Below are 26,089 nucleotides of genomic sequence, written 5' to 3'. Positions count from 1 at the left end.
CTTCTTTCCCTTGAAGGGTTACCACCCAACAACCTGCTCTGGGCGCTCCTGATTGGTGGATTGCTTGTTATGGGGGTGGGCCCAGTGTCAGGCTTGCGAGAGCTTTACCAGTGGTGAGCCAGCTCTCAGCTGTCACAGAACATTCTGTCTGAAGTGGAGGCACAAGCAGGATCTCTGTATTCTTTATCTGACGCTGCAGCTCTGGTCCAAACCTCAACATTTAAAGGACTTTCTGTGGCTTTCTGTTTCTACTCAGCTACAATAACTGCCAGACAAGGAGTTAAAAAGGAAGAAGATATCCACTAAAACTTGGCTTTTTTTATTCTGTTTCTCTTCTATTTCCTCCTTGCTGTCTTAATGCCCACGGCGGTGTGGTCAGGACCAGAGGAGGATGGGTCCGGCTGTGGAGGCTCAGGCCCAGAAGGCCGTGGATGCAGAGCAAAAGCAGCAACAGCAGCAGCAGTGCTACATGGAGAAAGGGGTGATGCTTGAGCCTTTCCTACACCAAGTGGGGGGACATTGCTGCGTCCTGCGCCTCGGGGAGCAGACCATCTGCAAACCCCTCATCCTCCGCGAACATCAGTTCTACAAGAGCGTGCCTGCAGCAATGAGGAAGTTCACCCCCCAGTATAGAGGTAATGCAAACTATCCTTCCTTCTCTAACCGGTGTTGTGTGATGCTGTGTTGTTGTTCAGCTCTCTTTCTTTATGTCACTGCTCTATGTGCTTATGTGAAAGTCAGGTGGGGAGATGATGCTTTGCAGGTTGTGTGTTAATTTCTTAGATTTCAAGGAAACAGAGCTCCCTGCTCCTGTTCAAGTGTTGTTTCCAGGTGCTTGTCAGCAGCATGTTTCAAACTGTGCCACAGGACGGTGCTGCAGCTGCAGCTATAAGTGGGCCTCCTGCAAACATACCACCCGGTTGCGATGTCCTATTTGTAGGAGGCTGTACAAACACAGGTACGTCACCCATTTATTTTTCTGGCTGACGGCCAGCCCGGTGAAAATGACAGCAAGTGAGATTCTCCCTCGCTTTGATCCCAAAACCCACCACAAGGTCATCTGCATCTGAAATGTCAACATTGGCAGACCTGCCCTAAACCTCCGGACGACTGTGGATTAGTCCACAAGCCCAATGGTCACATCACCACCACGCCCTTTTTAGGATCTTAAACAATGCAGCACAGTAAGTGACGTTAGCAAACAGAGCATACTGGACATGTCACCTCTTAATGAGGGAAGCTGTATGTCACTCACACAGATTTATAACAGGTCTTCAGGTTTCTTATGCTTCAGTGCCATCAACATATTAGTTCACACAAATGTCTAATAGGATAAAATGATGACATTTAACTGACTTCACTGCGACGTCATGATGTTTTGCAAGAACACTTTTCTGGCCATTATGCAACGACATAGCTCAGGAACAGAAAGTGTGATTGTGACCATATTTCACAGTTTTGTTCCCCTCTATTAACGCACCCAACAATAGACAAACAGCAGAACAAGAACAACAAAGCTTGACAAAGTAAAGTCAAATCAATTTTATTTTTATATCCCTATATCACGAATACGAAATTTGCCTTCACAAGCTGTACAGCAAACAACATCCTCTGTCCTTAGACCCTCGACTCATCTATATTCATTCCCTGGATGTTCACTGGTACAGGAGGAGATTGTTCGCGCCTGCGGAAGTCCACCAACCAGCTTCTTGTTTTTTTTCCCTGCGTCGATCTGGAGACAGTTCCGCTGGCAATAGCCCACAAAGTCTGTACTCCTCGATACAAATAGTCTCTAACTGAAGAATGCATGTTTCTTACTGGAAATGATTCACTGGAATCGTGCATATCAATATAGGGATAATGTCAATTTCGCCAAATAATACACATAATACCTTTTATCACGACATCTATTATATGGGACAGACATGGATGTAAAATGCAACTTGAGTTGGCGAAGGTATACAACCGCGAGTTGTTATCTCTGGAACATCCCCCTTTCAAAAACCAATCATTCCCTTCCCTTGCTTTGCTTTAAATATTTTAACGGTCCTGTCATTTCAGCATTTTCACCTCTTCATACTTATTTTTTCACTTACGTTCTCAGTCCTCCTTCTCCTTCAGCCATATTATTGGGCACCGTGGGGAGGAAAGACTTTGTGATGATGATATGTATGTTTGTGATACAAACCTGTCCTGCTGACTGTTATGTGTTGTGCTCTCCAGGTGAAGCCTGTAGACTGGCATATCTTTTTCTTCTGTGTACATTTACAGTGATGCTGTGTTGTTTCTGTGTGGCATTTATGTATATTGCTCATCATCTGTGTGGGATTCAATTTTTGGCAAATAAACAGAAAATTAAATTATGCAGCCTTGTGTCATTTATGTCTGGCTATTATTTTCTCTGTGTTGCGATATGCATTTGAGCATTCCTACTTAAGAGCACCATTAAAACCCAATGCCAGCACACTGATATTGATTGATTGTTCTCTCATTCTGTCCTTTTCTGTGTTGCTTTTAGAGCTCAGTATCTCAGTCCCATCCTTTGTCGTGATTTTGTCCAGGTATCGTTAGGACAGATGTCTTCAAGAGATTTGGGTGTAGACACAAACTACTCTGTAAAGCAGCAGGTTGAGGATAAAAGATTCATTGCACTTAAGAGCTTGTGTTATCTTCTCAGCTTTATCTTGCTTTGCTTCAGTATGAGAGGCATATTATCTTCCCTGCTTCATGATCCAGATGTTTTTCTGTTTCCCTCTATGTTCGGCTCTCAGGTGTGGTGTCAGTGAGCTTCGAGGAGGACGAAGAAGGGAACCTTTGCCTGATTGCTTACCCCATCCAGAGTGACCCAGCAGATGATTTAGAAAACAAGGACCCCTCGGCCGACGGCGAGCCCAAATGCGAGATGCTCATGTGGGGGAAAATGATGGCATCCTGGCCGCTTGTGGACAGCGAAAATTACAGCAAAGATGGCAGAAGCCGCCATTCTTGCAAAGACCAGGACAAGAGGTAAAATAAAAGAAAATGTCCCATCAAAAACAGCAGTACACTGTGGGCCAGTCACGATCTATTCACCATCATCTTTAGTTTTCCATGAATGGTAGAGCTGTAGTCTGTAGACTCACATTAGTTGACAGATGACTCACACTTTAACTTACACATACAACCTTAGGCGTTACATACTGTGAGAGGCTGATCCTTGGCCTTGGCAGCCAGAGAGAGGCTTATATAACTACAACAGATGCATGTCTGCATATACACAAACACTTCGTCAGCCCTGGCTTGGAGTGGCAGAACGGCCGTAAGGCTGATACTGATTGACGGCGAAATAAATGTTGAGATTGATTTAAAATGTTTTGGATGGATCATAGGAAGTGAAAGACACAACAGCATTAGTTTCCTCTTTACATCCATTATAACAGTTTATTACTACACTCTCTTTATGCTCTAAGACCCACACACTTCACCTACGATCCCCAGCAGATGCTGAGTTTGTTTTTTCTTTCTTCTTTGTGCCTAAATCGAATGATATTCTCTCTCCGTCTGCCGTCCAGTGTTAACAAGCTGGAGGAGGAGGCCGAGGTGCTCTACTACAGACTGGAGCGCAGTCACAGTAACGCTGTACCACAGCTCAAACACAACCCCTGGACCCAACAGCACCACCTGCAGAAGATGAAGGACAAAGCCATGCACTGCAACCAATACAGTATCCTTTCCCCTGACTGACAACTACACTGTTTCTCTGGCCCCTACTTTGACGACATTCAGCATCACAGTGCATTAAGAGTTAATGTCCAGAGGTTCAAGGCTAGAGATCATGGTACGTGCATCAGCCAACTGAGCCACCGGGACACCTTAACACCTGATGCAGCTGAAATGTATACATGATTGTCAGTGGCTCCAGCATGTAACCGGAGGGACTATACCTCCTACAATTTCTAGCTATCAATGTCTTTGTCTGGTGGAGTTGTGCTTCCAAAAGCACTCCCATTAGTTACTTGATATTGAAGTGACTTGCCTCTACATACAGTATTGCATGGACTGTAGCATTTATGTGAATGCAGTTAAAACTGTGGAGGGAAAAACTTAGATGGACCCAGGTTTTTTTTTATTGAACCTTGTTAAGCAGTTGTATGTTGTGAACTGATCAGTGTAAGAGATGGCCACATTTTTTACGGCTCTTGCCTCCTTGACTCAGTTTACCAGAATTCCTCCTGCTGGAGAATCTGACGTGGCGGCACACGTTGCCGTGTGTGTTAGACCTGAAAATGGGCACGCAGCAGCATGGAGATGAGGTCCCCGAAGAGAAAAAAGCGAGGAAGATGCACAAGTGCCAGCAGAGTACAGCATCTGTTTTAGGAGTCTGCCTCTCTGGCATGCAGGTGAGCTTCACTGTTCATGGCTACGTTTTAAAGGGACAGTTGGACATTTGAAACACCTCTGAAGTGATGTAGTTATATTATATCTCGGTATTAATGAGACTGTTCCTAATGTTCGTTAACCATTCCTTTCATAAACCTGACTGCCATGTATTGTTATGGAATCTACTCTTCGACACAAGTCTGCAATTAGCACCTGTCAAGCACCAAATGGCAGTGAAATGTGTCTTTAGCTGTTAAATCAAACCGACATCTGTTCATCATCTCTGACTATGACCAATCAAAACAGTGGCTCTGTACATTTTGGAACACTTGTCCTTTTTTCATTCACTGCTGGGATTATTGAACTAGAAACTAGAAAAAAAAGACACAAAACATTTGTTGTACAATTGACTGTTATTATCTCTTTTACCTGCCAGTCTAGTCCAGGTGAAACAAAGCCAATTTTAGGCACTCAATATAGTCAAACTAATCTTGGGTGTGATAGAAGTAGTCACTATTCCCTCTCTACTTTTCCAACCCCTCTATGTCTCTCCATCCCTTCAGGTGTACCGGTGTGACACGGGCCAGCTGATGTTCATGAACAAGATCCATGGGCGCAGGCTGACTGTGTTGGGCTTCAAGGAGGCTTTGTTCCAATTCTTCCACAGCGGACGGCGTCTACGAAGTGAACTCTTCTCATCGGTGCTGTGCAGGCTCAGAGAGTTGCAAGCTGCTCTGGAAACCTGTGAATCCTATCGCTTCTACTCCAGCTCTCTGCTCATCATCTACGACGGAGCGCCCCACCAAAAACACACTGAGGACGGCCTCTCGGAAGAAGAAGAAGAAGAAGAGGATGAAGGTGAGGAGGTGGAGGCTGAACCAGAAATGGAGGAGGGTGAAGTAGCAGGTGCACTTGGTTTTCCTCGCAGACCCTCCACGTCTAGCAATGACAGCACCAGTGGCGGGAGCTCAGGTGTCAGCCAGGCTCGCTTGTCCCTCTCAGACGCTCGTAGCCCCTTGGTGGATGTGAGAATGATAGATTTTGCCCACACCACCTGCAGACATTACCACGGGGACAGCGTGGTGTACGAGGGCCTGGACAGCGGCTACATCTTTGGTCTCCAGCACTTGATCACCATCATCTCTGAGCTGGAGAACCACAGCACAGACTGAAGACTGACACGACACACACACATTTAGACACGGATGCACAGTAACACAGAGGACTAAGAGGAGGACTGGACTACAGAGGCGGAGAGAGATTCAAACATAGACCTGGCCTGTGATTGGACCCAGTTCCTGGTTCCGCCGTTGGTGCTTCTCAATGTTCCTGTTGTTGTGTGTGTCCGTCTTTGGAATATGAAAGAGACCTGCACATAACATAAACCAGCCACCTGTTTGACTGATGTAATCTCTATAAACAGATTCTGCATCTTATCCGTTGTCAGACTGATCGCCGATGGGTTCCCAGATTGTGACTGATGAGGTAATTTACCCGACGTCATCATTCTGTTTAACACAGTTCACTGTTGGAACAAATGGGTAGGCAGCAATTAAAGTAGTTTGAAGTCTTGAGACGGATCCAGACGAAATATTTTCCTTATGTCCGATTCCAAAGAAGGCGTCAGCAATTTGTACGCACAAACGCATCCTGTTGAACAAGTATGTGGTTGCACTGGTACAGGGTTATGAGAGAGAGCAGGAGTTGTATGAGGACAGAGCCGATAGGAGGAGAGGTCGTGAGCCCACTCCCTCCAGTCTTCTTGTTTGCCTGTTCTTTCAGCCATCCTTCTATCCCTGTTCATCTCCACTCAAAGAGACTATGTTCATATAGGTATCAGGGACAGATGACATAGAGTTATTTCTTTATTTGACATGTTTCATAAAATAAACTAAAAGTTCAAAAAAGAATATGAATGAAGAGTACTACATTCCATGTTATTGATGTTATAATAATGATATTAATTAATATTGTTGTTTGACATCTTTGGTACCTCTGTCTTGTATGTATGTGTTGTCCACACTTTGTTGGCAAAGAAAATAAAGACACTGGTTTGTGTAAACATGTCTTCTTTCATATTTGATGTGATTTGTTGAAAAGGTCAGGAACTTTATCATCGCTGGGTTACAGAATGAAGCCACAGACTTGGCTAATTTATATGTGCCGCAATCAAATTACATGGTTACAAAGTACAAATTACGAAGTATGGGTCTGCGTTCAGACCCACTCTCACCATCTGCTTTGCAGACAATTAACTGGAGCAAATGCTGTGGAGTGCAGCCATTACACAAGGTTCCCCGGACATATATAAAGACGTTTTTCCCTTCGTCTAGAATCATTTATTTGTTGCAGAGATGTTAAAACAGAGACGGGTTGTTTTGGCAGGAGGAGGGGGATGACGACACTCTGGGCTGCCTCAGCCGGTCCCGGCCATCTCTTACCAGAGGTGCCGTGTCATGAGGAGTACCGGCGGCCTGTGTGGAGAAGAGCTGTTAAGCAGGCTTGTGTCAACAGAAAGCACAAGCCACTCTCTCTGGAATGTACTGCTGCCATACACATCCATCTGACACACACATTTCAAGTCAATTTGAAGGATAAAGCACAATTTTATATTCATTCATTGTCGTTTTTGTGGACACAGTTTGCTGTTTGACATGTCAATCTTAATGCAACCCCGCCCCCATATTCCTCACCGCTAGCTGTGCAGACACTGTTTTTCTCAATAATGTCATTGGTTGACTGTCAACACATATGTTCTTTATATACTGTATGTTGGAGCTGGCTTATTCTGTAATCCTGTGGTGGTTTAGGACGGTGCAATAAAAGGTCAAAACCTTTACTGTGACCCAGTAAAGGACAGACACATTATTCTGTGAGAGTCTGGGTCGGGGCAGGGTTAGGGGGTGTTTATGAGCACATACCTTATTTGCATGCAACTTTTAGATGCAAATGTATGTTTAATATATTGCCAAAGTTCAGCTGCAGAGCCACAGCCAGTCCCTGAGGCAGTATAGATCTGATGTTCCTGTGCTGTGTGATTGCAGAGGGATGGAAAGATTGATAGATGAGAGGATGGAAAGATAACAAAGATAGGCTCTTCCATCTCAGCTGTACTGGGAAGGGGGGGGGGGGGTCAGACAATGTTGCGTAACAGCCACAGGATCAGTGGTCTGCTTTCAACCATCAATATGACCCCATTCTGCCATCGTATTGTATGTATGGAATGCACACAACACTGCACACACAGTACATCTCTGTTATTCTATATACCATCCATGGAGCTTGCATGCCACTGTTTGACACACGTGTGCATGTGTGTCCTTGTAGCCCGATGCTTTGTGATGTGGAGCAGTTGCATAATGGTTAAAATCACTATGGCAACAGCAGGCTTTTCTGGGAATGAAATAGTGTCAAAGCTTTTTGGGTCACGAGAGTCCCAAAAAAATGAATAAACTCTTTCTCTACTCATTCATCAAGTCTGCTCCGTCATTTCATGAGCATTTAGTCAGTGATTGTAAATTGTACATTCTTGCATAATGTTCATTGTGGTGCACACTTCCATTCAAAGCACAGTCATGTTGTGTGAAAGACAACAATTACTTTGCATCGCAAAAGTCCTCCTTTGCCAACGGAAGTCCATGTCATGCATTATGCAAAATCTATTTCACTTGTCTGTTCACTTCCACCAACTCAATTCCTTTTCTGTCAGCAGTTCACTCATTATCTGCAACAGGCTGAGAATTACTTATGACTGTGAAGCACTTTCACTTATTACACTGTGGGGGGCCTCGACCTTGCCTGAGGCCCCCGTCGTACTCGCGGCATGCCGGGCCACTCTGTCAAACTAATTCACACTGACCTCTTAATTATACAATGAGCCATCAGAGGCACAGATTTACTAAGCACCGTCTTTATTCATGAAATGAAGGAAGTCTTACCCTCTGGGATCACTCCAGTGTTACTCTGGCTCCCATTACACTATTCCACTGCCAGGACTCGATTGGATTCGTTGGCGATTACAGTTTGGGTTTAGGCTTGACAAATGGGAATACTATGAACACATAAAACCATTGTGAAACAGTTTTTAGTCATAAGTGGCTGTGCCTTCCAAATGGAGCCTCAGCTGTCCACAGTCTGACGTGGTTTCAGTGATAGACAGGTGCCAGACATGGTGTTATGACAAGTTTATTATGAAATATTATGAAATTATTAAAGTGTATTAGGCTGTGTTATCCTTTTCAGATCATTAAAGCACAGCAGATTAAACACTCATATCTGGATGGCTCTGTGTTCATCAAAGCATGCATTTGATGAATTCAGAAATAGATTCCCAGCAAACAATAAAAACTTCTATTCAACATATCAAAGCGGAAGTTGACTGCTTTCCTTATGAGCGACAGGAAGAAGTGTACAGTAGATCTTGAACAGACTGTTCAAAACTCTGTGAAAAGCAGAGACTTAGGGGGCTTGTGTGGTATTTGCTTTCTCTCACCTGTTAGCTCACAGCTCTGTGGTCATTATGTAACCACATGAACAAACATTTCTTTATCTGAGGGCAGATGTACTGGCTCCCAACCATCCTCCCCCTTCTTTGTGTGTGTGTGCGTGTGTTTTATTTGTGTGATTGTGACGAGAATAGGTCCAGAAAATTTAGACTGATTAGATGTACAGATGTCTGAACGCTCCGATCATTGTGGTGCTATCGTGTCATCATTATGGGTCAGTGGCTATGTGTGCCACCAGCACTTTGCAGCCGAAGGTGCTCACCGCCATTCAATACCACTGAACTAGAGCTTCACAACTAAAACAAAGTGATGAAATATTCTCATGATAATAGCCATACGCACAAACAGCCTCTCTTCACTCAATCTACATCATCTAAATCTAATTTGTTTTTCTTTGTTTTCATCTAATAGAATACCACTCTCACACACACACACACAGCTAACTTCACCAAAGGAACAACACTGAGCCCTAGTGGTGAGAGCGTCTCAAATGAGATTGCTTCTCAAATAATGTTATTAGAACTGCATGTGTTATGAATGTTTGCAGAACACTCCAAAAAGCCCACTAAAATGTTACACAGTACATTTATTGTCATTGTACAACGGGGTTAAGTAACATTGTAGTCCTATTTTGCTGCACAACAAAAACAAAAGCACACAAAACAACTATATATAGTGTGGGGGGTATTGTCTTTTAATATTCGGGCACAGGAAGTTTTCTTATACAGCCGGTTGAGAGCTTTTTAACCAGGATGGAGATATTCTTTCAACTTAAAACACTGAACTGCTAAGACTTCTTTTTTCTTTTTTTTTCAGTAAATACATTTTAATAAAATATTACAGTAAACTTTGTACAGTCTTTTTTGCACACATACTATGCCAATGCAGTAGCCTACTCCACAGCCACACTTATTCTAAGTAATATTAATATTATTTATTATTATTATTATTGTTGTGGTGTATGTTGTATGCACATATATTATCATAGTATAGAGTTAATAATGCAAGCGAGCAGCAGAAGAGTGGTGGTTATAAGTCCATTACAGTTTGTATCATATCTCTTCTGCAAAATTTGCAGGTATGTCACTTGTCGGTTCTCGTCCAGTCCTGATCCTGAACCCGAGAGGCTCTTTATTTATGGTGAAGCGTATCAGAGCAGCTGATGAGTCCAGAGCATGGCGCCCTCTGGAGGATGGAAGACCTCTGTGTCACATGAGGTTACCTTTATATATGTTAACAATTTAAATCGTGCGTTTTCTGGATTTGTACATCACCTTTAAATAACGTGTCTTCATAGACACGACTGCACACACACCACGCAAATGTGCAGCTGTGTGATGGGTGTGCGCGTGTCTCGGAGAAGTGACGTGTGTTAGCGGCTCGTCTGGTGACGTGTCTCTACTGCCCTCTCTTTTCTCGCGGAGAGGCTGGATGGAGCCACACTACTGACTCCACTGAGCACTCAAACCCGGTACCAGTAAACACGACAGGAGTCGGTCTAAAAGGACACCATGGGGAGTACGTGAAATTCTTCTCTTTTAGACACGTTGTCAAAAAAAATGCCTGCTGTCCTTTTTATTTTTTAAATCTCGCAACTATAACGGACATAATGCTCTCGTCGGCAAGCTAATTAGCTAACCTTGGATATGTTAACGTTGAACGTTAGCTAGCTTATACCTTTTATAGCTTTATAGCTTTATAGCTTTTATTCTAATCAAATTCCGTCTCAACTGGATTAAGTAACGTTTGCTTCACAGTCTGAGCCCATTACGAGCTCCCTGCCTTCCTCTTTGTACAATAGGTTGCAGAAGCTTCCTGTTTTTAAAGTGATTTGCTCACTCGTTTTGTGATTTAATGCTAGTTAGCATCACGCTAGCTCTATGGGCTGTTCAGGATCGTTCCATGAAAAGACAGATTTGATGTTTGTTTCTCCTCCTTTCTTCTGTATGATCACGTTTGTAGATTGTGCCAAAGTGACTACTCGTGTACCAGATAAAATAATTTAGTAGAATCTGTTAAATCGCTTCCTGTCAAACTCAATTTCAGTGATTGAAACAGCTGATCGGCACCAAGACGAAACATTCAGCAGCAACGAGCCCCGCAAACGGTTTAAAAAACTACTCACTGGATACTATTTACTCCAACCGTTGCTAAAGTCTATTCGTTTGTATATCCAGATGTTGCTGCATTGGCCAGGTGACCGCTGGCAGCTGTACACATGAGGGGTTTAGTGATGACGTAGTATCTAATATAACCTGCTGAAACAAGAGACCAGTAGCTTTATGATGACACTATGTGTGATACTGCGACTGTGTAGTATTGCAGTATTACTCATGTTTTACAATCTCTTTTTGCAGTTAAGTTTTTGGAGGTCATCAAGCCGTTCTGTGCGGTCTTGCCAGAAATTCAGAAACCAGAAAGAAAGGTACGTAAAATTCCAGTTAACATGTATAATTACATTGCATCATGTCTGCGCTGTGCATATATGAATGACATGTGCTCATCTTTTTAATCCTCGCAGATTCAATTTAGAGAAAAAGTACTATGGACCGCCATCACACTATTCATCTTCCTGGTGTGCTGCCAGGTTAGTATCTGTTGATGACGACCAACCTACTGGTTCTGTTAGGGGTGATACTGGTTTGTGACACTGTTTTACATCTTTTGTTTCTTGATCTAGATTCCTCTTTTTGGCATCATGTCTTCAGATTCAGCAGATCCTTTCTACTGGATGAGAGTAATCCTGGCGTCCAACAGAGGTGCTTGATTTGTTTAATCACTTTTATGTCCTGTGCAGCGCCAACAAATAGAAATAATCTTAATTTTTGACATAATCTCATTATCACAAGTCAAAGGTCAACAGATAAAGGCCCTTATGCATTGTTTCTGGTGTTGCTGCTGTTTTTGACACTGCTGCTGTTCACCTCCAGGTACTCTGATGGAGCTGGGCATCTCACCCATTGTCACCTCAGGCCTTATCATGCAGCTGCTGGCTGGTGCCAAGATCATTGAGGTGGGAGACACTCCTAAGGACAGAGCCCTTTTCAATGGAGCGCAGAAATGTAGGTATACTTGCTCACTACATTTGCTATTCTTAGACCTCGTCACATGCCTTTTGAAACAGATTTTTTTTTAATTTGCTTTTTAAGATAGCAGACACTGTTTATTGTTTAGTAACATCAGTAGTAGCTGTCCCTGCAAGATTGCCAATTGCAAATCATTTTTTTTCTGTTTTTTTGCAGTGTTTGGAATGATCATCACCATTGGACAGGCCATTGTATATGTTATGACTGGCATGTATGGAGACCCTTCAGAGATGGGTGCTGGTATATGCTTGCTCATCATCATTCAGGTTAATACAAACCTGCTGCTGCTCTCCTGCCTTCACTTTGTGTCTGGAAACAGACTCTGTCATATGAAATTGTGTTTTAGCTCATTAATCGTTAAATGATAATTTACAAATATCTTACAAGTTAAGATGAAATTGTAATCGTCTCCCTTCGTGGGGGAGGCAGAATATTTGAAAATGCAAACCCTGACATGGTGATTTTGACTCTCATAATGTTTTGCTGTTTTGAAAAGCTGTCCGTCTGCCTGAATCGGCTCAATACAAAACCTCTTGTCTGTTTCTTCAGCTCTTTGTTGCCGGTCTGATTGTCCTGCTGCTGGATGAGCTGCTCCAGAAGGGCTATGGTCTGGGCTCTGGAATCTCTCTCTTCATCGCAACCAACATCTGTGAGACAATCGTCTGGAAGGCCTTCAGCCCCACCACTGTCAACACTGGCAGAGGTACGAACACATCTCAAAGCCAAGTGATGATAAATGAGAGACATCATCTGTATTATAACTGCTAACCCCGTGACTCCTGTTGTTTATCCAGGTACTGAGTTTGAGGGAGCCGTCATTGCTCTATTTCATCTTCTGGCCACCCGCACAGACAAGGTGCGTGCCCTGAGAGAGGGTTTCTACAGACAAAACCTGCCGAACCTCATGAACCTCATCGCCACCGTCTTTGTGTTTGCAGTGGTCATATACTTCCAGGTGAGCCGGCAACACCATCTAACTACAGTGTCTTACCTGCTGTTGTTGCACTAAAGGAATTTGGACGACATGTTTTGAAGCAGATTATCAGCTTACTGATCGGCACACTTTGATACCTCACCAGGGCTTCAGGGTGGACCTGCCCATAAAGTCAGCGCGCTACCGTGGTCAATACAACACCTACCCCATCAAACTGTTCTACACCTCCAACATTCCCATCATCCTGCAGTCTGCCCTGGTCTCCAATCTCTACGTCATTTCTCAGATGCTCTCGACGCGTTTCAGCGGCAACTTCCTCGTCAACCTCCTGGGAACCTGGTCTGTGAGTATATCATGGGTGCTCCGCCTCCAGCACATCTGGTCTCAGTCTTTTGCGACACATTTGCAGACCATTAGATTGTGTTTGTATCAAGGAGTCTTGGTTATTGTCATGAAGAGGATCAGTCAGGTTCTGTCTCTTGTGATCTATTTAAGTCATGGACGATCAGCATCTTACGATCAAAATCTTGTTTTGTCCAGGACTCCACAAGTAGTGGACCAGCTCGGGCCTACCCAGTGGCCGGTCTCTGCTACTACCTTTCTCCTCCAGAGTCGTTTGGTTCTGTCCTGGACGACCCGGTTCACGCCGGTATCTACATTGTCTTCATGCTCGGTTCCTGCGCCTTCTTCTCCAAGACCTGGATTGAGGTCTCAGGATCCTCTGCCAAAGATGTAAGTCTTTGTTTGTACAAGCATTTCCTCCTTGCTTCGCGTTAGTCCCACATGAAATTAACCTGCTTATATCACTTTGTGCGTCTCAGGTGGCGAAGCAGCTGAAGGAGCAGCAGATGGTAATGAGGGGACACAGAGAGACCTCGATGGTGCATGAGCTTAACAGGTACAAAGCAAGCGAGTCTCGGGTTTCATGTTTGCTACTTGCAGCACATTGAAAGTTGTCCTCCAGAATATGTATGTATTTATAATGCATTCACTCCTCACAGGTACATCCCCACAGCTGCTGCCTTTGGTGGCCTCTGCATAGGAGGTCTGTCTGTCATGGCGGACTTCCTGGGTGCCATCGGTTCGGGTACAGGAATCCTCTTGGCTGTGACCATCATCTACCAGTACTTTGAAATCTTTGTGAAGGAGCAGAGCGAAGTGGGCAGCATGGGAGCACTGCTTTTCTAGAAAAACACCAACCTTCTGACACACATCAGACACAAAGCATTCCCCCCATCATCTTTTTTTTTATTTTGCTTTTTTATTTTGCAAATCGCACAAACAGTACATTTTGCTGCTGGGATAGGTAATCTTTCTCCACCACCTTGTGTTTTCCATCGTTACCTCTCCAGCATGCCAATGCTGTGAAAACCATAATGCTTACTTTGAGCACAGCATTGTGTTTCTTCAGTCATTTTACTCCAATTGCTATTACCCATCTCTCTGCAGACTGACTGTCTTTATCAGCTGAAGAATGCCTACACGCACACGCGTGTGAGGTGCTGTCTTTGACTTACCTCAGGCATTGTTCATTGCAGCATGTTCAAGGAACACTAAGACGGCGACGACGAGTTGGTGCTTCTTTCAATTTCAAGCTGAAAGCACTGCCTGGACATTTCGGGGGAAATGAAAGAGAACCATGTCATGTTCATCAAAAGTAGCAATCAGGCTTGAGGTTCCTGGGGGCCCATAGTAGGATGTGAAAAGTATAAATATGCTTGTACTCCTAAATAGGGTTCTTGTAATCTCAGACAAGCTGTCTGTGGTTTTTATTTACCTTTTTATTTTAAATGACAGACTGTTTATATTCACTCTGGTCTTATGTAGGGCAAAGTGTTTGTCCTCAAAGGAAAGTGTTTGTCAGTATCGTCGTGCTCTTTTATTCCCAGACTGAATCGCTGCACAATACTGCCGAGATGGTCGGGATGAGGGTGGGTTTGATAGGGATGAAAAGGGGTTTCATTTTGGTTTTTACTTTATGTAACAAACATAATTGTGTTATTAAAAAAACAAAAAAAAACAGGATTTTTTTCCCAACATACTTGGACATTTTGTTTTGATTCCTATTGTCTCGTCCTTGCATGTTCTGTGACCACGACAGGATATTATTTGAGGGTGACATAATGAAGAATCATGTATAGTGGCATAGCAATGAGTTGTGTTGGCACACATTGATAGGTAAAGCTGAATATGACACTACAGGCAAGTAAAACAAACTTGGAGCAACAGGCTATGACATGCTTATTAACTTACTAGGGCTGTTAGTCTGATCTAGAGATGAGACAAGTTTATGTCCCATGAGTTGTGATTTATAACTAGTAGTTTAATTCAGTTGCTGTAACTACAAATCACTTAACTTCCACTCGAGGTCACTGTATGAGGTTTCAGATCAACTTGTTTCACATAGTAAAGAGTAAAATATACTCTATAACCGGGTGAGGGGTTGCTATTCAAGCTGTATATGCCAGTCCATTGCTACCAGCAACCTTCTCACATTACATTCAGTGTTTGTATTAAATGCTGCTTAACAGCGCTCTAATGTGACAATGAAAACAGGGATAAATAAGAGATGAAATGCCTTCAAGACAAACCAGAAGTACAGTTACCCATTACTACTTACTACTAGATAGATATCCTATGATTTGAAGTATGAGAGGCATGAGTTATGAGGCGATGCATTAATGACTATTTAATTAGGTGATCAGTAAGAATACATTAGGTTATTTAACAGTTTGTTTTATTTCTTTTTTTTTTTGCATTTTAGTTAACCATTTTGTCCCAGATACACTTTTGCATCTGCTAGCTCTTTACATGGAAGCTTGCAGCACATTAGACTGTGGGCTCTGAGCGTGGCTACCACCTGTAGTTTGCCATGCACACCTCTGTGGCAGAAATGAATCACCTGCCGAGGGAGTGACGGACAACAACACACCGTTTCCCCTGATCGCTTTCGAAGTAGAGGGGTGTTTTGTATAGGCGTTCAGGTTAACTCATCACTCACAGGTCATATGACTAATAGGAAGCACGAGGCAACTCTGAAGGTCCAAATTATAATCTGACATTATTGTTAAATCTATTTGTAAACTCAGTTTATTTAAAAGAAAAATTCTATTTCACTTTTTTTAAAGAATGATATATATATATATATATATATATATATATATATATATATATATATATATATATATATATATATATATATATATATAAACACCTATACATGTCTTGTAGTATGAATTAAATAGGAAACATTTACAACCTGTTTTAATTATTAGGGTAGTTATTGTGTTCATACATATGTATTTTTCTTCTTTTTTTTTAAAAGCTTATGGCGTCATTACGGTGCGCCCACATGTGACCGGAGGGTCAGAGGTGTAACGGGGCTGTCGGACGCCGGTTAGCTTGTCAAATGAGATCCTTGCAGTTGCCAAGTAGCATTAAATTCCTCTCACACTGGTCATCTTTTACCGCAGCGGGCGACGGCCAAAAGCACCAGAAGGAATGTCGTACTGCAAGCAGGAGGGTAATGGCAATGTTCCTTTCGTTAATTTTTAAAGTCAATGTCATCGAGCGAGCCACCATGCTAGGCTAACGTACATTAGGTTAGCTAACGTTACATGGCTAGCGACGAGGAAAGCAACAGTACAGGGATGTTTATGACAGGCTCTGGCATTATGATGACATAGTAACACTGTTCGCTGCACTTATTTAACGTAACGTCAATTCGCAAATTGGGAGAACCGGTTAGCTCTGGTCCTGACCGTCCTATTAGAGCAAGTTAAGTCGAAGAGCTACTGTCAAAGTGCGCCGTTAGGGGTCACTGTCAACCAAATAGTACAGTTATATTCTCCAGGACCACGGGTACTTCCCAAGTCTCTTACTTGCATCCCCGTTTCCCTCACTTGCGTCCTTTCCTTGCGTCTTAGTCCCTCCCACCAGGGATGCATGGAGGAAACCATGCAAGGAGAGAGGAAACGAGGAAATGTGTTTTAAGAAACATGAGACGTCCTTTCCTCAGTTGCGTCACGTGAAGCGACGTCTGTTTCTGATGACGGTGCTGATGATCACAGCTGATCAGCTGTCAGTCGGCTTTAACAGCTGGAGAGACTTTTGATAAGTTTGTGTCTGTTCACATGATCACTGTACTTAATAATAGTTACTAATAACTAATAAGACACAGTAATCACCACTGTAGAGGTGTTTTCTCTCTGTAGTCTGTTAACAAACTGTGTTCTGTTTATAAGCGCAGGATCGATTTCTACCGGCGGAATGCAATGGTCTTATTTATGAATTATTTGCGTCTGTACGTTTTGAAATTGTGACTGTGGCGGCATTGTTAAATAACCCAGAATATGATTATTGTTTCTCTTAAATTATAAAACTCATCAAACACTCAGGAATGATGTAAAAAGTGTTTCATCTCTCCAGCTCCCTCTGACTTTAATTGTATCCATAATAAAAGTTATTGAGGGAAACATCAGATCATGAAAACACAAATCTTTCTAATAAATGAAGAAAGTTGTTTGTGGTCCTTTTGTTGTTCAGTCTACAATGAACATATATTTAAACCAGATGTTGAATCAGAAACCTAATCAAATATAAAGCTTGAGTTTATTCTGTGATCCGTCTTCACTATGAAACTCCAGTCAGTCCGATCGGCTGCAGCGTCCAATCACATAACTGATGAACAATGAGGGGGCGTGTCGGCCGTTAAAAGACTTCCTGGAAGTCTGTTCTCGTGGTTCCACGGTCATGGCTGCTCCGAGGTCCCTCTTCCATCCTCCATCCTCGCTCCTCCGAGCTAAATAAGAGCTTTGGGACGGCCGTCAATATGGCGGCGCAGAAACAACTTCCGGTTCAAGCGAGGATCGAGGAGCGAGGAAACGACGATGAAGAGACTTGAGCAGTACCCCAGGTCTTCTGCTTGTCTGTAACCCATGATGTTTTCCTTGCTTGTGTTTTTTGTCAATGAAGGTAAAGACCGCATCATCTTTGTGACCAAGGAGGACCACGAGGCTCCCAGCAACGCTGAGCTCATTGCAGATGACCCCAATGATCCTTATGAGGAGCAGGGTTAGTCATTTAGTGGAAACAGTGGGCCAGACTGTCAAACATTCCTAACCTCCATAAAGGTATTCTAACTTGATCCTGTTTCTTCAGGTCTGATCCTACCAAATGGTGACGTCAACTGGAACTGCCCGTGCCTGGGCGGCATGGCCAGCGGACCGTGTGGCTCTCAGTTCAAAGAGGCCTTTTCCTGCTTCCACTACAGTACGGAAGAGGTGAAGGGCTCCGAGTGCATCGACAACTTCCGCAACATGCAAGAGTGCATGCAGAGGTACCCCGAGCTCTATCCTCAGGACGAAGATAAAGAAAGCTCCTCCCAAGCAGAGTCCGGCTCTGGTTCCGTCTCCACCGACCCGACCGAGGGCTCCGCCTTACCCCCTGAAACTGACTCTACCACAGCCGCCTCAACATCCGAGTCTGCTGGCTCGCCTGACAGCCCGTCACTCACAGACAACCAGACCGCCAGCTAAGGCCCGTCACCCGGGCTTCTGTGTGCAAGCACTGCCCAGCATAACTGACTCTCCACGTCAGAGCTGTGGGCGATAGTTACAGGCCATCGGAGAAGGACTTTGTGAAGGCAGAGAAATGTCGCGTTTGTACAAGAGTTTAGGCTGCTTTGTTTGCTGAGCAATCAAAAAACATTGAATAATATCATTTGAATGACAGCTGGCCAAGCTGTTCGCTGCAGGGACATTCGTTGAAAGACTTTACATGCAATTGGAATTTAATTTACTGCGTTTAATAGCAATTTAATAGTAATTAGTAATTTCATAGCTTGTTTGTTAGCGTTCACTATGTGTGTTGTTTGACAGATCTAAACCGTAATCACTGGATTTTTGTTGTTTGAGCAATGTTTCCGCTTTTCTTAGGAATTCACAGTTTTGACTCTTACTATGACGTAACAGTTAATCCCTTTGCTTTGCATCATTTGAGAGACCAACAAGCAGGTAGTTGGTGAGAAAACAAGGCTACTGTTTCGGCTTCTGAGATGTGTTTAGTTGTGTTTTTTGACATCTTGTAGAAACTTCAGGGGTCTCATCTCGCCGCATACGGTCGTCATATTTCCTAATTGACTGTATCTGTTCTAAACCAAAGTGTTTTTTTGGCACATTCAACTGTCACTGCGTAAATGTTCTTGTTGTCTTCTGTGTAGAGTGCAGTTGGATGCTGTGGTCACTGTTCATTGACATTCAGGCCTTAAAAGACTTGATCGATATTTCTCAGACATGTCCAGATTAAAACTATAATCAAACAATTTCAATTTAACTTTTCTGTTTGTTCTTGAGGCACAAATGCCCTCGTATGTCAGTAATGTTCATCTTTACACGTTGAAAGTCTGAGATTTTCTCTCTGAAGTTTCCCAGAATAGTTACAAGTTGACGACAATAAGACAGAACCACACCATCATATTTACAGCTTTAACTTATCTCATTATATTGCCTGTATATTAGTAATTTACAGTTTAATTTCATTGAATCCAAATTATTTTCAAAATGCATTATATTTACCATTTATAACAAAAGTTTTAAATACGAGTAATGCAACCCAACTAGACATTCAAAGAGCTAAAGCTCAAGGGTTTTGTGCTTCCTATTTCTGTATGATAACAACTTAAAGACATTGAAGAAGATATTTGTTGGACTCCAATCTTAACAAATCCAGGAATTCATTTGTCTCTTGTGTTGCACACTCACACGTTGACTCTTTGATAACGTCCTCCTGATGACGCAGCATATTGTCCAGCGACTTTAAGTCTTTTTTTCTGAATTGTCCACAGTCTGAAATTTCCTTAAGAAATCCTCTGAAGCCAGTTCTGCTTTTTTTGGATCTCTATTCACGTACATCCATTCCTCAGACCCTCTGATACAAGTAGTCCGAGTCGGGGTGTCCATGGGACCACCACACTCTGCATGGTGACCAGTAGACGGCCTGTCCCGGCCTCCTCTGGGCCTGCCAGCAGGTACTCCATACCTGGTGGAAAAAGGTAAGACATTGTTAAGTGACCTAATCTTATTACAAATCTATCTCTTTGGTGTTCGCTCGATATTTTTGTAACTTTTGTGTCAATGTTTGTTCACCTTAAATATTAATCTTTTAATGCTGAAAGTCTCTTCAAGAAAACTTTGAACTGACCAGTGCTGTGCTTCGGGTACCACATCACAAATTCATTTTCTTTGTACTGCTTCGAACTCTCCTTACCTGGGTTTAGAATAGGACAGGTGCAGCCGCGGCTGGTCCAGGACAGAGGATAGATGCTGATGGTCCCTAAATAGAGTGCCACATTGCCTGATCGAAGGACTTTGCGAACTTTGACCTGCACTTCTGCGTGGCTGCCTTTGTCGTGAGCAGACAGCACACTGACCTTGATCACTGTCATGAGCCACACAATAAAAACGATAAGACAAGAGACAGTATTTTAAAGCAAGTATGGATAATACCTGATTAAAGAAGTGACAATTGCTCATCATTTCTTACCATAATCATGTTTGATCTTACAGAGGTCAGACACACTTCTCAGCTTTTTCTCCTTACAGCTACACTTTCCTGTGTACAGATGTTGAGTTATATGCCAATCCACTTATAGCTCCATAATTACACTGCAGGATTCCACAATTGTAAGCCTTGCAATGCAGATGAACGTCAAAGTACTACTCACCTGTGTAATGCAGAGCAGAGACCGCAAGCTCCTTCGACCACTGTACCTCTTCTTCTATCGTGAACATGTGATCCAGATCAGGGATTCTTCCACCAATGGGCACATTGAACACCTGGTTATTTAAGGAGCTGCAAAAGTGGAATTGAACTCATCGGGTTCAGGTTCATTGTTAATAGTTACTAGCTCGTTGTTCATTAACCACATGTAGTTACATTTTAGGTTCTGTGTTCAGGCGTAAATGATTTGGTTGAATTAAGCATACATGGCTAACCTGTCCAGACACTGCCCAGTGGTTGGATCACAGCTGTGAGGGCATGTGCAGCATTTACAGCCCTCCTCTCCAAAACCCCAATAGCCAGGCAGGCAGTGGCTGCAGCTCTTGCTGCCTACACCAGATTTGCAGTGGCACTGCCCGCTTCTAGGGTGGCACCAGGGTCCCTCCTCTCCTGGACGAGTAGGCAAAGAGCCCTGTGGATCACACCAGCAGCCTGAGGAACAGAGACACAGATACCGTTGTGTATGCTGCTCAAACATTTGTTTTTATTTCTCTTATTTTATTTACAAACATATGCCAGCAGATGGAGCTATACAACATTATGATTCCTTTTAATTTCATCCTCAAACATCCCACAGGGGTCAAATCAACCATTAAACCTTTATTTAGCTGAAATCACATTACCGTAGCCAATCCCAAGCCAGATCAAGTGAAGCCCCCCCCCCCCCCCAGTTCTGAGTCTCTTACGTGTGCAGGCGTGGGGGGAGTTGAGGGGCAGCAATGGGTGGCGGTGGTGGCCGGGGCGACAGCGCTTGCACCTGCGCCCGACAGTGTTGTGTCTGCAGTCATCACAAACGCCCCCACTGGTGCCACCGGAGGAAAGCCATGCCCGCTGAGAGAAGTGGCAGCTATCTGTGTGACCGTGACACTGGCACTCTGAAGTCACACAGCGGTGTGATGTCAGTGAGGAGAGAAAGGGAACATGGGTGACAAGTGAATCAAAAGTCTGTTTTGTCTATGTAGCGTACTTGTATACTGTAGGCAACTATATATCTAGTGTTGTAGAAATGATTTGCATCCTGTGCTGACATTGACAATACAGAAATAAATGTAAAGAGTCAACTGGAAAGGTAAACCAGGGTCCAAGCAGCCAGAAGCAAAGGTGCACTGACCACATGTGATGAGCAATATGAGGCCATCTCTGAATAGGTCTTAAAAAGACCCTTTAACATGTTTTGTTTGTATGTCTGGGGTCTGATCTAAAAATGAAACGTCTTGAAAAAGTATGAAAATCATTGCTCTTCTAAAAACATCTAGAGTATGTATTTGAAACACTGCTATGTGGTGCCTTAAAAAAATAAATGAGTATTTAATACACTTTAAAGCTCTTCTCTGGCCTTTTCTTTCTCAGCAAGATGAGTATCGTGCAGTCCTGTTTGTGGTCACGTACTCTGGCATGGGTTGGACTCCCCGCTGCTGCTGTTGGCCGGCCTCCAGGGACGATCATTGTAGAGCGGGGCACACTTCTCACAGTGGTCCCCCGCTGTGTGGTGAGTACATAGGCACCGACCAGCGACCTGGAAAAAAACACATCTTGTTCTGCTCAGTTACTTCACCTGCACTAGCAAATGTTACAAACACATGCAGTCTGGGGAGAGCTATACAATAGATCCAGGCAGGTGGTGTAAAGAGAAAATCACTGGCAAAGTTTCCATCAGTAAGTACATTGTACATCTGGACCTAACTTCCTGACATGTGTGTTAACTTATACAAGACTGCAATGGAAAACAGGCGAGTGCAAAAACTGATCGACACACTTTCTCTCATGATGGTTTTTCTTTTACTTTTCATGTACCCACACACACACAGGACAAATCCACTCACCATGGTACTATCCTGTCTTGTGTCTTGACTGCTGTTGTATGGTACACAGTACTCCGCATGTCCATGGCACAGGCAGGTCCCTCTGGCCAGTAAAGTATAAATAGCATAAGGTGCCGAAGCTGGGCTTTCTCTGGTGGATGTTGAATTCAGAGCTGAGGCTGTGGGGCTTGTCGACTCCGCAGGGGGATTTAGAGGTGCAGGACAGGTCTGAGCTTTAAGCAGTCTGATGCGGAGATTAGTGAGGGTGAGGCGGACGAGGGCCTCTGGACTGTAAGGGTCCAGTCTTTTAACACTGCTGGGGTCAAGTGTCCGTATTATTACCTGGAAGGAGAGCACCAATCAGCACTGAATCAAACATTGTGGATATGCCAAAAGGAAATACGCTGCATCTTTGTGCATATTCTCTTACCTCCCCCCCGCTGCAGGGTGTGGGGCTGGTATAACGGGATGTACACAAAGAGCCTGGCTGAATAAAATCATCAGGCAAACCAAACTCCATGCTGCAATTGTGAGCAAATAGCTTAAGAGCTTCCCAGGTCTTTCCAAAGTCAGCGGAACGCTCAAAGGCCATGGCAGCAGGCCGCGGCGACCTGAACACCAAAACTACATGGGACAGACAGAAGTGTGCTTCCAGGTCCAACCGGATCTCATCCTGCTGCTGCTGCTTGGCGGTGCCCGCACCTGATGCCCACCAGGTATCCGGATGCAAGAAAGGGTCGTCAGTCATGTGAGCAGATGGGTGGGTGTCCTCGGGGCAGAGGAGGTGGGGGTTCACCGGAGGATTTGGGCAAGGACTGTGGTGGAGGGAGCTGTTCCCACAGCAGCTTGAGTGGGTGAAGAGGGTCCTGCCACTAGCCAAGTTCCCGATTGGTGGGCTACATGCATGGTCCACACATCTGGAGACTGACACAGAGGGGGATGGAGAGGCAGCAGCACACATACAGGTATTCGGATCACTGCTTTTACAGTATAGCTGGTGACAGAAACATCTTCAAAAAAAGAACAGGCACTTTCCAGCACTGACATCATGGACAAAACCTCCTCATTGTGTTTGTCATGAATATTTAATTTGCCTGTGCCGCTGCTGCTTGCTCTGATGTGAAACACAATCCCGCTCTTTCCCCATTATCATTAAAACTATCAGGTTACATGCACTGGCAAGACACCATCATGCAGGTAATAGGGATATGGCCTTTAGTACTTTTGGGTCAGCGAAACCTAAGCAAACACAATGAAGAACTCACGAAAGACATCATTAGGTCATCAATTTCATATGTAACGCAAGTTGAGTTATCATACGGTCTGCCCAATCAATAACATAGCCCAACCACAAAAACGAAAAGTTCAGCCACACTGATGCACGACTTAGAGAAAGAGGAGCAACAGATATGATGATGATGATGCACCTCACCTGCTCCGCTCCTCGTCAGAGCCAAAAACAGCCAACAAAGCGCCACCAGCATCTGATGCCAAGCATCTCTCCCAAGCACATTACGCACTCTCATCCTTGTGCTGCGTTTACAATATACATGGTGTGACAAACACCTTCCAGCAGAGATTGGTACCAACATTATGTACAGCCTGACAAACGGCCAAGCGCATGTTCTTGCCAATTACGCAATGCGCAAAGCGTACAGATGATTCCAAGGAGTATTTTCCCGATATCCTTCTGGGAACAATGTCGGTGGGAAAAATCCTTCATAAAGTTCAATGCATCCTCAGTAACAGTGCGTCTCTCTGACAGAAGTGGATTCTGCGCCCCCAATGCAGCCAAAGATGGACGGGATGGAGCATTGGTCAGTCCAAGAATGAACGCTCCATATTTGACGTAACGACGAAATGTTACTTAATTAAGATTTGATAGAAGTTTGTCGTCATCCATTTTGCGCAACAAAAAGCGTCTAAACGATGAAAATGATGTGTCCAATACTAGGCTAATTAATAAATGTAAATGTTTTAATTAATTCACAGTCAATGAGAGTTCCGAGTCGCAGCGAGTTTCCTGTGCGTTTACGCACAGGAGAGGAGTGTGCGCTCTATTTATCCATGGTCCTCCCCGCCCACACACACCCACACACTCACCGTGTGTGGGTGTGTGTGTTGGGGGGGGGGGGGGGGGGGGGGGAGGACATTGTACCGCAACAACGCTAAACCAAAACTACCCTGGACGGAGAAGATGTATTTTTTCTCAACTCTGGCCGACTTTCATCCATTTGGCATTCTGCTAAAAATTCGTTTGCAGAGGAGGACAAGCGACTTGCACAGGCTCGTCAACGCAGTTACTGTGAACCAGCCGCACAGCGCAGTTCAGCCAGGTCCCTCCACTGACCAGGGCCTCGTAATGGACCGAGGAAATTAGTTTATCTGCTTCTGCGATTCTGTTTTTCAGCTGCAGTGATTCCAACTTACAAGTCTCTTTGAAGTCTAGCAGGAAGAAACCTGAGAAGAGAGACACAAATAGTCCTCAGTGCAGTATTTGCAGCTTGATGGAGCATTGTGGCACCAAAATAATGCGACAGCTTGGAGTTTAATGCAAATGACTTGAAAAGGGTCTTTCTCCCATCTGTCTGCCTGACTGGATAGATTACCCCGCCATTATTCATTGTAGCCCTGGATAGTGAACACATGGTCTGATACATGACAGTCATTCATTTTCAATTCATTTTAACAACACACGTCAGGAAATCTTGAGTCTTTTGCTATTTTCCCTCCCTTAGAGAATAAACACTGTGTCTCTTCAGTTTTATGGCTCAGATCCAAATGGGGCTCAGAACATTGGAATGGCCGCTCAGAATTGGATTGGTTTCCACAAATGTCTTTAATACCATGCAAATTCTTTACAGACCTGCCTGCTTGCTTTTCCCCATGAATGGAGAGTGAAAACAAAATTACCAAGGAATGCCATATGGGCAATGTTTGCTCTGACAGAAAATACAATATGATGTTTATGAACGGCCAGCAGTGGGTATACTTACATCATCACTTTGTCCCAGTCATCAAACCCTATTAATCTGAAATTTGTCCATCTGTGTTGATTTTAAATGTCCACAGTCTCTCAACTCCAGTTGTACATTTGTCTTTGTTCACCCCTCGCTAGTCTCTCCTTTCATCTCTCTGTCCTCCTGATCTCCACTCGTAACACCAGCTACAGCGTCTCACAGGCCTCCACACAATGAAACCTGGAGGCTCTCCATCTTCTGGCATCTCACAGTTTCTCCTTTCGTCACACTCCAGCGGTGCAGTATATGCTAAGATTAGCTTTATGGGAGATTAGGGTAATGCCATTTATGAGGGATTAGCATGTTATCTGGTTGTGTTAGTGGCATACAGACATAGTTTATGGCTGCCTTGTGCTGATTTGGAGTCAGTTCTGGATCGATGGGACACACGGAAATGAGTTGAACATCGTTTCACGTGGTTGCAGGATGGGAGGACCTGTGTGCATTTGTAATCTATAAAACATAGAGGGAAATCTTCAGTGTGGTCCAGCTGTGGTTTTGCTTCCACTGACAGAATCAGGTTGGTTCTTGCAGAAGTTCGTACTGTATTTATGAATTCACGTCAGGTTTGAGGCCAAGGTTTGCAGCTGAGCCATAAAACATT

At 43.9% G+C, this 26,089-nt stretch overlaps 4 protein-coding genes across 5 annotated transcripts in view; 3 read left to right on the top strand and 1 right to left on the bottom strand.

The window, feature by feature from the left end:
• Positions 1-166: 166 nt before the first annotated feature.
• Positions 167-6,402, top strand: LOC306775049 (inositol hexakisphosphate kinase 2-like). Its single transcript, XM_079265260.1, has 5 exons — positions 167-635; positions 2,772-3,006; positions 3,552-3,703; positions 4,204-4,379; positions 4,923-6,402. Exons 1-5 carry the CDS (start codon positions 392-394, stop codon positions 5,529-5,531), a joined length of 1,416 nt encoding a protein of 471 aa, XP_079121386.1. The 5' UTR covers positions 167-391; the 3' UTR covers positions 5,532-6,402.
• Positions 6,403-10,247: 3,845 nt separating this feature from the next.
• LOC306797699 (protein transport protein Sec61 subunit alpha) lies at positions 10,248-14,923 on the top strand. The gene is made up of 12 exons (XM_079297089.1): positions 10,248-10,382; positions 11,222-11,289; positions 11,386-11,451; positions 11,545-11,623; positions 11,795-11,926; positions 12,107-12,216; positions 12,500-12,653; positions 12,745-12,905; positions 13,030-13,227; positions 13,425-13,616; positions 13,706-13,782; positions 13,886-14,923. Exons 1-12 carry the CDS (start codon positions 10,376-10,378, stop codon positions 14,070-14,072), a joined length of 1,431 nt encoding a protein of 476 aa, XP_079153215.1. The 5' UTR covers positions 10,248-10,375; the 3' UTR covers positions 14,073-14,923.
• Positions 14,924-16,257: 1,334 nt separating this feature from the next.
• Positions 16,258-19,206, top strand: chchd4a (coiled-coil-helix-coiled-coil-helix domain containing 4a). The gene is made up of 3 exons (XM_079297036.1): positions 16,258-16,407; positions 17,859-17,957; positions 18,045-19,206. Exons 1-3 carry the CDS (start codon positions 16,386-16,388, stop codon positions 18,419-18,421), a joined length of 498 nt encoding a protein of 165 aa, XP_079153162.1. The 5' UTR covers positions 16,258-16,385; the 3' UTR covers positions 18,422-19,206.
• Positions 19,207-19,475: 269 nt separating this feature from the next.
• The window catches only part of LOC306775833 (netrin-4), an 18,970-nt gene continuing 12,356 nt past the window's right edge, over positions 19,476-26,089 (bottom strand). The window contains exons 2-10 of one of the 2 annotated variants that reach the window (XM_079266368.1): positions 22,896-23,389; positions 22,487-22,807; positions 22,053-22,179; positions 21,350-21,538; positions 20,879-21,095; positions 20,608-20,735; positions 20,427-20,495; positions 20,151-20,321; positions 19,476-19,922 (exon numbers count right to left, since the gene is read on the bottom strand). In XM_079266368.1, the coding sequence (XP_079122494.1) occupies positions 19,786-19,922; positions 20,151-20,321; positions 20,427-20,495; positions 20,608-20,735; positions 20,879-21,095; positions 21,350-21,538; positions 22,053-22,179; positions 22,487-22,807; positions 22,896-23,213 (1,677 nt within the window). In that variant the 5' untranslated portion in view covers positions 23,214-23,389 and the 3' untranslated portion in view covers positions 19,476-19,785. The remainder of the gene's footprint in view (positions 19,923-20,150; positions 20,322-20,426; positions 20,496-20,607; positions 20,736-20,878; positions 21,096-21,349; positions 21,539-22,052; positions 22,180-22,486; positions 22,808-22,895; positions 23,390-26,089) is intronic. The other variant, XM_079266369.1, reaches the window with a different exon arrangement.

This window comes from Melanostigma gelatinosum, assembly GCF_949748355.1.
Source record: "Melanostigma gelatinosum genome assembly, chromosome: 3".
NCBI classification, from domain to species: Eukaryota; Metazoa; Chordata; class Actinopteri; order Perciformes; family Zoarcidae; genus Melanostigma; species Melanostigma gelatinosum.
The sequence above is the reverse complement of the archived record's forward strand: the minus strand, read 5'-3'. Positions and strand labels throughout refer to the sequence as shown.